This window comes from Trachemys scripta, chromosome 19, assembly GCF_013100865.1.
Source record: "Trachemys scripta elegans isolate TJP31775 chromosome 19, CAS_Tse_1.0, whole genome shotgun sequence".
Classification (NCBI taxonomy): domain Eukaryota; kingdom Metazoa; phylum Chordata; order Testudines; family Emydidae; genus Trachemys; species Trachemys scripta.
Genome location: NC_048316.1, coordinates 15,247,113 through 15,258,636, shown reverse-complemented (window position 1 = coordinate 15,258,636; position 11,524 = coordinate 15,247,113). Strand labels below are relative to the sequence as shown.

General features: G+C 42.5%; 1 protein-coding gene across 1 annotated transcript in view; it reads right to left on the bottom strand.

The window, feature by feature from the left end:
* Window positions 1–19: 19 nt before the first annotated feature.
* Window positions 20–11,524, bottom strand: part of UBR4 (ubiquitin protein ligase E3 component n-recognin 4) — a 117,407-nt gene continuing 105,902 nt past the window's right edge. The window contains exons 93-97 of the mRNA XM_034753664.1: window positions 11,174–11,368; window positions 8,895–9,119; window positions 2,658–2,748; window positions 1,568–1,730; window positions 20–222 (exon numbers count right to left, since the gene is read on the bottom strand). Of these exons, the coding sequence (XP_034609555.1) occupies window positions 158–222; window positions 1,568–1,730; window positions 2,658–2,748; window positions 8,895–9,119; window positions 11,174–11,368 (739 nt within the window). The 3' untranslated portion in view covers window positions 20–157. The remainder of the gene's footprint in view (window positions 223–1,567; window positions 1,731–2,657; window positions 2,749–8,894; window positions 9,120–11,173; window positions 11,369–11,524) is intronic.

Sequence of the window (11,524 nt, the reverse complement as noted above, 5' to 3'; positions counted from 1 at the left end):
AAATGCCAAATCACTCCAAAAAAAAAAAAAAAAAAAAAAAAGTGTAGAAAATAAAAAAAATGCAGCACTACTTGGGGGAGGGAAAGACTGCACAAGGAGTAACACAAAGAGATGGAAGGCAAGCTGCTGTAGATCTTTGCAAGTTGCTTCTCTGGGCTCAGGGAATGGAGTTCAAAAGATCCTTGAGGAAGCTGTCAGGGTCGTTGATTTCTGATAATAGTCCTGAAAAAAACAGCACAGATAAGTTAGTCAGGAGCTGCCTGCCCTTCTGAATCACCAGGCATCTTTTGCCATCAGGACACCGAGCGCTGGATTCCGAAGGCAGGCAAGCTACAACTCATCACAGACCAGCCACTCAGAAAACTGTTTGAAAGCAGATCTATGCCAGGCTGAGATCTGTGAACAGCAGACCCATGTCAATCACGTTGGCTAACAGACTCACAAGGCCTGAAGAGAGCAGTCAGTGCCAACCCCTAATGTAGACAAGCAAAGCTGCTATTTGCACCAATGACTGGGACTGATGGCTAAACTGGGGATTTCAGTCATGGCCTCATTTTAGGTGCACCGAGTTCAGTCTGGTGCTTAACTTCACAACCTACCTACAGAAGTGATGTATAAATGCCAGGAAATATTGGCACTACACATACATTTAGAAGCTGATGCAGAAGAGTGGGGGAGCAGCAGTAGCACAGATAGTGCAGTCAAAAAGTTATTTGAGGATAGTGGCATCTTCTGCTAAGAGGCTGGCTGATGAGTAATAATGCCTGCTAACTAGGAAGGACAGGAGTTGGGCAGGATAAAATGATTAAGAGCAGCTCTCCAGTAGGTGAGTTTCTCTGGTTTCCTGGAGATATGGATCCTGTGGAAGTGGTACCCTATCAAACACTTACAGACTTATAAAAACTAGGGAGAATCCTACAAAATATAAACCAACTTCAACAGCAGCAAGATGCCCCTGTTAATATGGAAGGGTAAGACCTAGAATAGGTATCCAAAACCCCAGCTGCTGCCTTGTGGAAGACCACTCTACGTTAAACAATTCCACTCCTATGGCTTGTTTACATTTCGTTTGTTCCTTATGTTTAAATGAATACAGGAACATTGTTGCTTAGAAGTTCATCTGTTCCTGTTAATTCCTCCGCAATCCTCTTTTGAAATTGGAATCATCTGCTGTAGTAATTGTGTCATTACAAATTCAGCTGTGGAAGCAGCAGCAGCATATATATCCTACAACATTCTTCACTGGCAGATCTCAAAGCCCTTTACAAAGACAAGTCTCATTTATCTCCATTTTGCAGATGGGGAAATGGCAGGAGGTTAATTTTTAGGAAACAAGTGTATTTCACCCACACATCCCTACAGAGGTGAATGCAGATTGCAGAGAGAAACAGAAGACTCTCCAAAAAGAATGCTTTTCCAAGTGACCTACGAGGCACCAGGTGCTCTAAGGTCCCGTCATTCCCCCCACCTCCCTCACAGACATTTCTATAAGCAAGTTACATAAATTACATATTTCCAGTCATGAGTTACACAAAAACAACCTTTAAAAGGTAAAGTTAATACTGACCAGCCACATCCAAAAATTCAGAAAAGGTTTCAACTGGCATGAACTCCTCCTGGAAAGTTTTCAGGGCCTTGTCTGCAGCTTCATGTATTGGCATATCATTGTGTCGGATAAATTCAGCCAGAGAGTAGGACCAGCCTCCCTCTGTGTTACTGGTAGGCACCTTCTACAAGGAGGAGAAAAGGGACAAGTCAGTTTGTTTTAGCCTGTACAATAATGAACCCGTTAGAAAACGGACAGACAAGGTGGGTGTGGGAACATCTTTTACTGGACTAACTTCTGATGGTGAACGAGACAAGCTTTCGAGTTCTACAGAGCTCAGATTCAGGTCTGGGAAAGGTACTCAGAATGTCACAGCTAAATACATGGTCAAACAGTGCTGTGAGTTCAATAACCTGATGCCTCATGTTAAAAATGTTAGTTCATTCTGAAGCCTTGCCTTTGGGCTGAGATTTCCTGTCTCCTGTAAACAGGCCACACAGGAAAGGTGCCTAATACTCAGATTTTTCTATTCTTCTCTTATAGAGTTTTAAAAAGCACCCGAGAGTTTTCTTTCTCCTCCTCACCCTAATTAAAGGTCTGCTTTCTTTGGGGAGAGAGCTATATGTTAACTGGGCTTTGCTTTTACACTTTCCAAAAGAAGAGTGCCTCTTATCAATCCCTTCTGAGTAGGGTCAGACATCCCAAGCAGTGTCCGAGGCCAGGACTTCCTTCCCACCCCAGCAACTAAGGCTATTCCAACCATTTGCTCTAGTGCAAAATTGGAAACAATGCCTGAACAGAAGACAGAAAAACAGGAAGAGAAACAGGGGGTGGGGGGTGGGTGGGGGGAAGAGAGAGAAGGGCTGTAAATCATAAGGCCTTACTACTTCAGTTGGACAATAGCTGGGGAGAGGGGTGATCACAGATGGACAGACATTGTACCACCCCTCCTGTTCCCATGAGCAAGCAGAGTCTGAAATTTAGAAGGGATTTAAAGCCCGGCCTACCCTTCAAAGGAACAGTGCAGACTGATTTTAACAGCATCCATAAAAACAAAACAAACCAAAAAAACCCAAACAAACCAACAACCTTGATTCCAGACAGACCTTACCTTGAACATGTTGTAAATGAGATCTACTAGGGCCCAGAAGAGAAGGCCAGAGCGATATGCTGAATACTCCTTCACTGCTTTATCTGTCAGTCTTGGAAGAAAATGAAATCAAGCTCTGAGTTAATCACTTTACTCTGCTCTGTAACTCATTTGATGAATAGCATAAATGCCGTAACAGCCAAAAGCCTATCAATAATACAGATGGGAAATGGTTTTGTGAATAAGCACTGTTCTGTGCTTTAGCATGTGGAACAAACATTTGCATTACCATGCCGGTCTAGGCTTAGACCTCTGTGCACTGTGATTCACAGCACTTGTAAATTGCTTTACAAGCTGTAACTAAACTCTGAGGTGGGGATGCCAACAACACTCCCTTTTACAGAAGTGGAAAATGGGCATGAGGGAGAAACACTCCCCCAAAGCCACAGAGCAAGTCAGTGGCAGAGCTGGAAAAAGAATTAATCAATCTCCAGTCTCCACTTCAATGCTCATTCTCCTTCAACCATGCTGCCCCTCTTATTCAGTGGTTCTGATACAATGAATAATTATGGTACTTGTGCTTGAACCTTATCAGCAGGCAGTCTACATCCTTTACATCCTCTGGCTTGTGCGGCCTGACACTCAGCTGTAGTTTTGACCGGAATATCTGCCACCTTTTAAAAACTCATAAACAAGTCTTTTTAAGAGCAGCGTATTAACACCAGAGGGGCTTGACCCTGGTCAGTTTTAAGCCAGTTAAAATGACACTTAACTTGACACTTGTAATTAATTGTTTTCAATGTATTATATTTACAGTGCTAGAGCTGCGCCTGAATCCCCCACCAAGTTTTGACCGTCTCCTGTCACTTGTGAAAGATTCAGACATGTTAAGAACACATGGAGTGACTAACCATACAGAGGGAAAGAGGGAGTGGGACTGTATATAAAGTGCTGTCAAATGACCACAGGAAAAAATGTCTAGTTACGTAGTCTGGCAGGTATTCCAGACAAGTGAGAGTTGAACTGAGTCCTTCAAAGACACTGAACATTTAGAATAACACTTTGACTGATGGATAGACATCTGGAAGCCTGTGGAGGTGGCCAAATCCAGGGTTCAAGCTAAATCCATACTGTGTCTGTTTAGCTGTCTCAGAAAGGGACACATTCCATGCAAGGACGTGCTCAGTAATAAAGTGTTGCTGAAGAACTCCAGTGAAATATTTCCATTTCTGTCAGATTACATCACACTCCCTGGCCCCCCAAAGGAGAAAAACCCACCAGTGAATGTGGGAATTTCCATCTCTGGTCAGACTCTGACTCTCTAGTATTGTCCCAAGAGTCCTCCTAAACTTGCTTTCAACACTCCAGTAACTGGAGGAGTGCTATATACTGTTAAGAGGGGGGAAAAGACAGGGATTGTCTTAGCTAAGAGGAAAAATTAAGCTAATCACCAATAGCCCCTGGCAAGGTGGGACATATTGCCAACACTCCTAATGGATTTGGCATTCTCTTGCATAATTTGTATACGTACATCTGCCTTATTTCATCACATACTGATCCTGTTTGTCACTTTAAAGTTTAGAGACATCTCCCTCCCCGTACTGTACAGATTAACAAACAGTTCATCTGCCACTGCTGTGGATCAACAAGAGACAAAAGGGCATCCTCAGATTACGTACACAGCTAAAGTCCACCAAAGGTATAGGTCTCGCTTCATACACGGAGATTGTTTTATAAGCCATGTGTGTGTCAAAGAGACCTTCCCTCTCCTTATACCATGTGCTTCGTAGGTGGGAGCCTGCTTGTGCGGCTAGACTCAATTATTTAAAGAAAAACCAATTAGTAAAGGTGACTAAATTTCCACGGGAAGAAGAGCAACTTAGAGTGAGGCTAATTCTGGATTCCCAAATAGTGTTGAGACAGAATTTCTTTTTATTTCAACGGTTTTGATATAATTGGACTCTGTTCCTTTAATTGAAAACTAAAAGGCCCTTGTGGGTTAAGTCTATGTGGCTGCCATCTGGAATGGCTACTCAATACAATAGCTGCTATATTTGCATTAACGTAAGCTGGTTCAGGCTCATCAGCTACGCATGGATTTCCAGCTGCAAGTTAGACATTAGCAGTTTGGAAGCCTCACTTCTCTCATGAATATTTTACAAAGGTTAAAGTCAGGAGCATGGAAAAAAAATCCAAAAGATCCCGCCACTACCACCCCTCCAAATTTCACACAGATCCATACTGCAAATCATGTGTTTATAGGGTTATTCTTGCTAAAACTCTTGGTTCAGTAATAACCTAACACACGAGGCCCACTAGTCGAATCTTTTCCTGGGATTGGACTAAAGGCTAAAATTTTCTAAAGTTCCTCATTGTCCGTACTGATTCTTTTAGCATTATCAGCAACCTCTGAGCCTCAATCAGGGGTGTCAATAGGAAATGCACGTGCTCATCACTTCTGAGGATCAGTCCTTTGGTACCATTGACAATTAAATTGTGACCCTTGTAGCTCCCGGATGGGAATGGGTTAGAGCGGTTCCTAATTTTTCTCTGGCTGGACATGGACGATATTGTTGGGCAATGGCTTAAGGGACTTGTGAACGCTCTCATGTGGGATATGGTGGGTTTCTGGTTTTGCCCTCACTATACGCGACAGTGGGATGCCTTCCATCAGCCCCAGAGAGCGATCCCAGATGGCTTTCCCTGTACGTGACTGAAACGTAATCAGAACAAAGTGATGCTGAGCAGCTGGAGGAAACAACCAGCCAGAGGTGGCGGCACAGGTGATATTCGCTCTTACTTGAGTGGGTGGTGCATATACCTTTGTCACTAAGAATTGCAATCAAGGGACCCTACTAGATCCTCAGTTGCTTCTAGATGCACAAACGGCAGCAGTAGCAAAGTGCTTTTCTCCCCATCTTCACTTGGAAAGGAGACTGCCTCCTGGCCCGTTACACATGGCATTGTCCCCTCCAGATTAGATTGTTCAATTGTGCTCTGTATGGTGTTATTTTTAAAGAGTACCCAGGAACTTCAGCTAGTGCAAAATGCAGCAGCCTGCTTATTGTGCTTTGTCCTACACACAGAGCACATTCACTCTGCTCCAGAAACTGCACTGGCTTCCAGTTAGGTTTAGCATAAAATGTAAGGTGCTGGTTTGAACTTAAAAATCATATTAGTGCATTAAAGGCCACCATATCTCCATGTTCCATCCCAACAGCTAAGGTTAGGTAGGACCCTCAAGCAAAAAGTCCCTAGGTTTGTCTATCTGAGGGGTTGAGTGTAATCAGTTGAATACTCTGAAATTCTCTCCCAAACAAAGGGGAAGAGAGAGCTCTTGCATAAGCCTTGCCCTGAATGCTATCCTGTCATTGAGGCTTTTCGGCAGGGTAGATGGATGTAGAATTCTTGCTATTCCCATTTCAAGATGCTTGTTTTGTATATAGTCTCAGAAATATTTGACAGGTGCACTAAACACACTGGAAAAAGGGGAAAAAAAAAAGTTACTTTCTCCGGGGGTTTTCAGCAGCATTAAACCAATGAGACACCCCTATCAATTCACTGCAGGACTTTGCTTTTTCTAGACTCTTTTGTAGACTGGGTGAAAGCCTGCAGCTTTCACAGTCTAAGGCCTTGGCTACACTTACCCGGTAGTTCGACGGCTGGAAATCGAACTTCTGGGTTCGACTTATCGCGTCTAGTCTGGACATGATAAGTCGAACCCGGAAGTGCTCGCCGTCGACTGCGGTACTCCAGCTCGCCGAGAGGAGTACCGCGGAGTCGACGGGGGAGCCTGCCTGCCACGTGTGGACCAAGGTAAGTTCGAACTAATTCGAACTAAGGTACTTCGAACTTCAGCTACGTTATTCACGTAGCTGAAGTTGCGTACCTTAGTTCGAATTAGGGGGGTAGTGTAGACCAAGCCTTAGTTGTAAGGTGGTTGTGCTGAAGGCAGCCTGCCAGAGAATGTCTCCTACAGTAAGGCTGCGTCTACACTGTCACTTTCAGCACTAAAATTTTAGTTGTTCAGGGGTGTGAAACCCCCCCAAGAGACAAAAGTTTTAGCGCTGAAAAGCGCCAGTATAGACCGTGCTTTATTGCCGGGAGCTGTGCTCCCGGCGATAAAGCTACCACCGCTCACTCAGGGTGTTTTTGTTTTAAATCGCCAGGAAAGCTCTCCCGCGGCGATAACGCGTGTCTACACTGCCCGCATCACAGCACTGCCACGGCTGCGCTGTAACGTGGGCAGTGTAGACATACCCTTAACCTACTTTTCAAGAACTCCAGAGCAGAAGTGGTGGAAATAGATAGTGGGCATGAATCAAGGGCAGGTTTAGCATGAACAACAGAAACAAAGAAATCAATACTGTGGACTAATGTCTAGTCTAGAAGACAAGGCTAGACAACCACTTCAATGCTATTCAAATGACTCAAACACACTCTTTAGAGGTCTGCTGTGTTGTGTGCTGCTGCACCTAAATGACTTTTACCAGGCATGTGATTATGGGACAGACTACTGGAAGAATGACTGATCAGTCATCTTAATGGACATTTCCCAAAATAGAATCATTTTATTCTTAATTATGAATTATTATTTACAATGACACCTTTGGAAATTGCAATCTGAATGCCCTCGGCCCCCCTTCTTGGAAGCAAACAGTTTTTCGTCCACCAAGCAGGGGCAGTTGTTTGTTGTTTTAGTATTGCTCAAATGCTTGATTGCTAATATTGTGTGTGTGGGGGGAGGAGGGGTAGAGAAGAGGGGGAGTTGTTAAAGGAAGCCTAATTTGCTTTTGTGGTGTGGTTTCAGGAGAGAAGTTAGATCAATTTTTGAGCCTTCTAAACTTGTCAGGATCACCTGAATGCTTCACTGACCTGATCTTTCATGTTCTGGTTATAGTTATCTATAGGTTTGGACCACGTCAGTTAAGTGAACTACAGCTGACAGTTTCTTAAATTGCAGTTCAACAAGTTAAACTGAACGGCTTCCTTTAGGAGAGAAGGAAATAAAAGATGAGTCCTTGGATTTTAAACCTTCTTTTAATTCCTTCACACAGCCTTCTTAGCAGATTTTCTCTGATAAAACAGCCAAGTGTTACCACCTCAGCACCCAACACCACCCACTAATTAGCCAGCACCATTGCATAAAGCAACAATGCTGTCTCATTGATTGTAACTTCCCAGTTCTCATCTACTTGATTCTCCTCTCATTGAGATTATCCTAGAAATAGATAAATTCTTTGGGATTGAATATGTAAAGCAGGTTATACTATTAAAAGCAATCTCCCTGGGAAAAATCTGTGTGTACTAATCTAACCTATTGGTACCAGGACCAATTCTGACCATAGGGAAGAGAGCAGAAGAAACTCCATATGCATAAATGCATCATAACTAGTGCATATATGTGCCTGCCTCCATCCACATGGATTTAAATACAAACATATATAGAAAAGGTTCATCTTGACTATTCCAAAAAATAAATATTCCTTTGTTTAGCACCAGACTAGAGCTGTCAAACAATTAAAAAAATGAATCACAATCATAGTAAAAAAAGAGAAACAAAAAGTCGAAGCATGAAAGGGCATACCAATGTTTAGCATATCTGGCCCGTAAATACCTTGCAACGCCAGCTACAGTGCCTGTTCTCACTTTCAGGTGACATAGTAAAAATAAGTAGTGGGCAGCAGTATCTCCCATAAATGTAAACAAACTTGTTTGTCTTAGTGATTGGCTGAACAAGAAATAGGACTGAGTGGACTTGTAGGTTCTAAAGTTTTACATTGTTTTGTTTTTAAGTGCAGTTATGTAAAAAAAAAAAATCTACGTTTAAACTGCATTTTCATGATAAAGAGTTTCCACTACATGTATGAGGTGAATTGAAAAATACCATTTCTTTTGTTTATCTTTTTTATAGTGCAAATATTTGTAATAAAAAATATCAAGTGAGCACTGCACACTTTGTATTCTGTGTTGCAGATACTGAAATCAATACATTTGAAAATATAGAAAACATCCAAAAATATTTATACATTTATATTGGCATTCTATTACTGTTTAAAAGTGTGGCTAAAACGGCAATTAATTTTTTTAATCAAGTTAATTTGTTTTGAGTTAATCGCTTGAGTTAACTGTGACTAATTGACAGCCCTACACCAGACATGTTGCTAGCAGCTCAAACAACTAGGACGGTAACACCAGTAAGTTACTGGGCAGCTTCTGAGTGAATGGAAGGATGGCAAAGGGGTGAGGATTACTGACCTGCTGGCTCCCCCTGGTGACACCACACGTGCATGTGCAATAACCAGCAGCCTCCTGAGGATCTCGACCCGCATGGCTTTCCACTTCTCTGGGGGCAAGATGTGTAGTGCCAGAACTGTGTAGTAATGGGGCCCATCCACCTCAAAGGCACTCTCCACCCATTTCTCCTTGGGATGCTCCATAAAACTCTGGAGGTTCTTTTCCTCTCTGGAAGTTGCTCGGGTTCTGGAATAGAAGGGAAGAGTGAACAACTAGCCCTGGCAGTGTGCTCTGTTACGTACAACCCAGTACTCGACAAAGCACTTCGAGATGTGTGTGTATGAGAAGCACTACACAACCAACCAACATTTTATTTCCTAATTGGAGCCCGTTTCCCCCCAAATGTCTCCTTTGTCTCAGATTTTCCAAACACACACTTAGTGGTTGCAGACTAGCTTTTCCCTCCAGCAGTACAAAGCAGCAGAAAGGTTCCCAAGGCAACCCATCTCTCTCTCGCCACTAGAGGGCAATGTTTATTAAAAAATCCCTTCCCTTTTGGGGGTATGGGGGAAGAATCAGATGCCAGCCACTTCAGCCAGAAGAGCTAAAATAACCAATCCCACAGGCAGCACTTAACCCCACTTAACCATAGATTTTTCCACGGTTAGATCTTTGTATCAGTTTGTGCTATTTATCCCTCCCTATAAGGGTAAGATATAGGCCAACCTGAGTTAAGAGATTCGTGGGCCCTGTACCCAGTGATCATAAAATGCCACAACCCAATGCACTGACTTGATGAGAATGAGGCTGCCTGCTAGGTATTACCCAGCATTTTGAAATTAATAACAAACCCCTATAATCAAATGAGTGATAAATCAGTATCCCCAGCAGATATGAATTGTCTGTAGGTTGTCAATGGTATGTGCATTTCTCATTGGCTGCATTCTGTAGGTGATCTTAGTTGGTCAGCAACTGCAGGACTGTTAAACGCTGCTTTTCAAAGAATCATTTCAGCAGGCTGTATAACACATTCTTATACAGCAAGGCTCTCAAATGCTGCTGAGCAGAGCTAGAGGATTACATAATTAACTCAATTTGTCTTCACACAAGGGAATTGGAGGAAAAAAACACTGGAGTGTGGAGAAAAAGATATTAAAAGCCATACACAAATTGTGTCACTGCCCAAATGTTGACTGCTCCAGGGATAGACAGGCTGTGGTTCCACTGCATTTGATTTGGAGTGACTCTGGAATAAAGGGCTTAGATTCTAAGATGCCTTATCCAATTAATATTATCTCCTTTGCTACTGAAATAGGACAACTATGGACCTTACTTTTGTGCACCATTACCTCAAGCCCATTTGTTGAGAGACACTTTAGATGCTGGCTGTCTACATGTGTGTGCAGTTAGACATACTGACAGCTCAAACGGGGCTTGGAATTTAACTTTTGTAAAAATAAGCTTTTATATAAACTAAAATCAATAGAAATGTTTCTATTTTGTTTTTAAATTCCAACAGAGCAGACCATGTAGACATATAAACATTTCACTAAAGTATCAGCAACTCAAACCACAGTGCTAGTGTTTGAGAACTTGGAAGCAAAACAGACTAGTTTAAAATCAGAGGTAAAAAGAAGGCAAGTTGTGAAAAATTTAAGTAGATTTACATTTTTCACAAACACAGGTGAGGGAATCGCTGGGGGGTTTTCACCAAAAATATGACAACCTCACAATATCCCTTTAATCTCTAATAAACTGAAAACCCTTTAACTCTGTCCAATGTAGAGATAATTATTGCACACAGAACGGAATTTGCTTTTGTTAAATCAGTCTCCAAATTACATGATCACAAGCTGCTGTGTTTTCTGTAAAACACAGCTGTAACAACCCGCCATAAGGATTTAATTAATTTCCTTTTAAACCTTTGATGTGGTTTCCAACCTTTCCCATCACCTCCCTTGTAAACCAGATAGTATGCACTGTAGCACTAACACATCCTGCATGTGAGGCTCACGGTCAAGGTTTCTCCTGTTCACTGCTCCAGTGTCAACTTGGAATGCAACCGTGTAGCATTTCATACTCCAGAACTGCACCACTACTACTGAGAGATTTATCTCCTTTCCCTCTGCCATCTTTCCCTGTTCCCAACAAGCTGGTTAAGGCTTCCACCTCCCAAATACCCAACAGGAGACTCCACTCCGCAGCTGTGCATCCATTTATCATTTGGAGACCTGCCCTTGGAGATTCAGTTTGTCACTAACAGGAGGCAAGATAGCTAAGACACACAAAGAGATACTGACGTGTTAAGGACATAAAGCACAGTGTGAATTATATATGGAATGAGGTGTATGTTGCTCTCCCTTCCTCCTCCTCCGGTGTCCACACTGAATGACTGCTCCATAGCGAAACGGAGAAATAGTAGCTTAATGTCATGGACGTTGAGCTGGTAGGTGGGTTCCCGCTGCCCTGTGCACTCCTGGAGGTATGTGTTGTGTCTGGAGAAAAATAGTAATAGATTATATTGCATATGTATTCACTCTGAGAATGCAGGCCAAAATTTGACTCCCACACTGCAAACAAGTCAGAACTCAGAATTAAAATGCAAATACTATCCCTTTTGGATTAACCCTGAAGAAAAGGGAGCTTTTTCA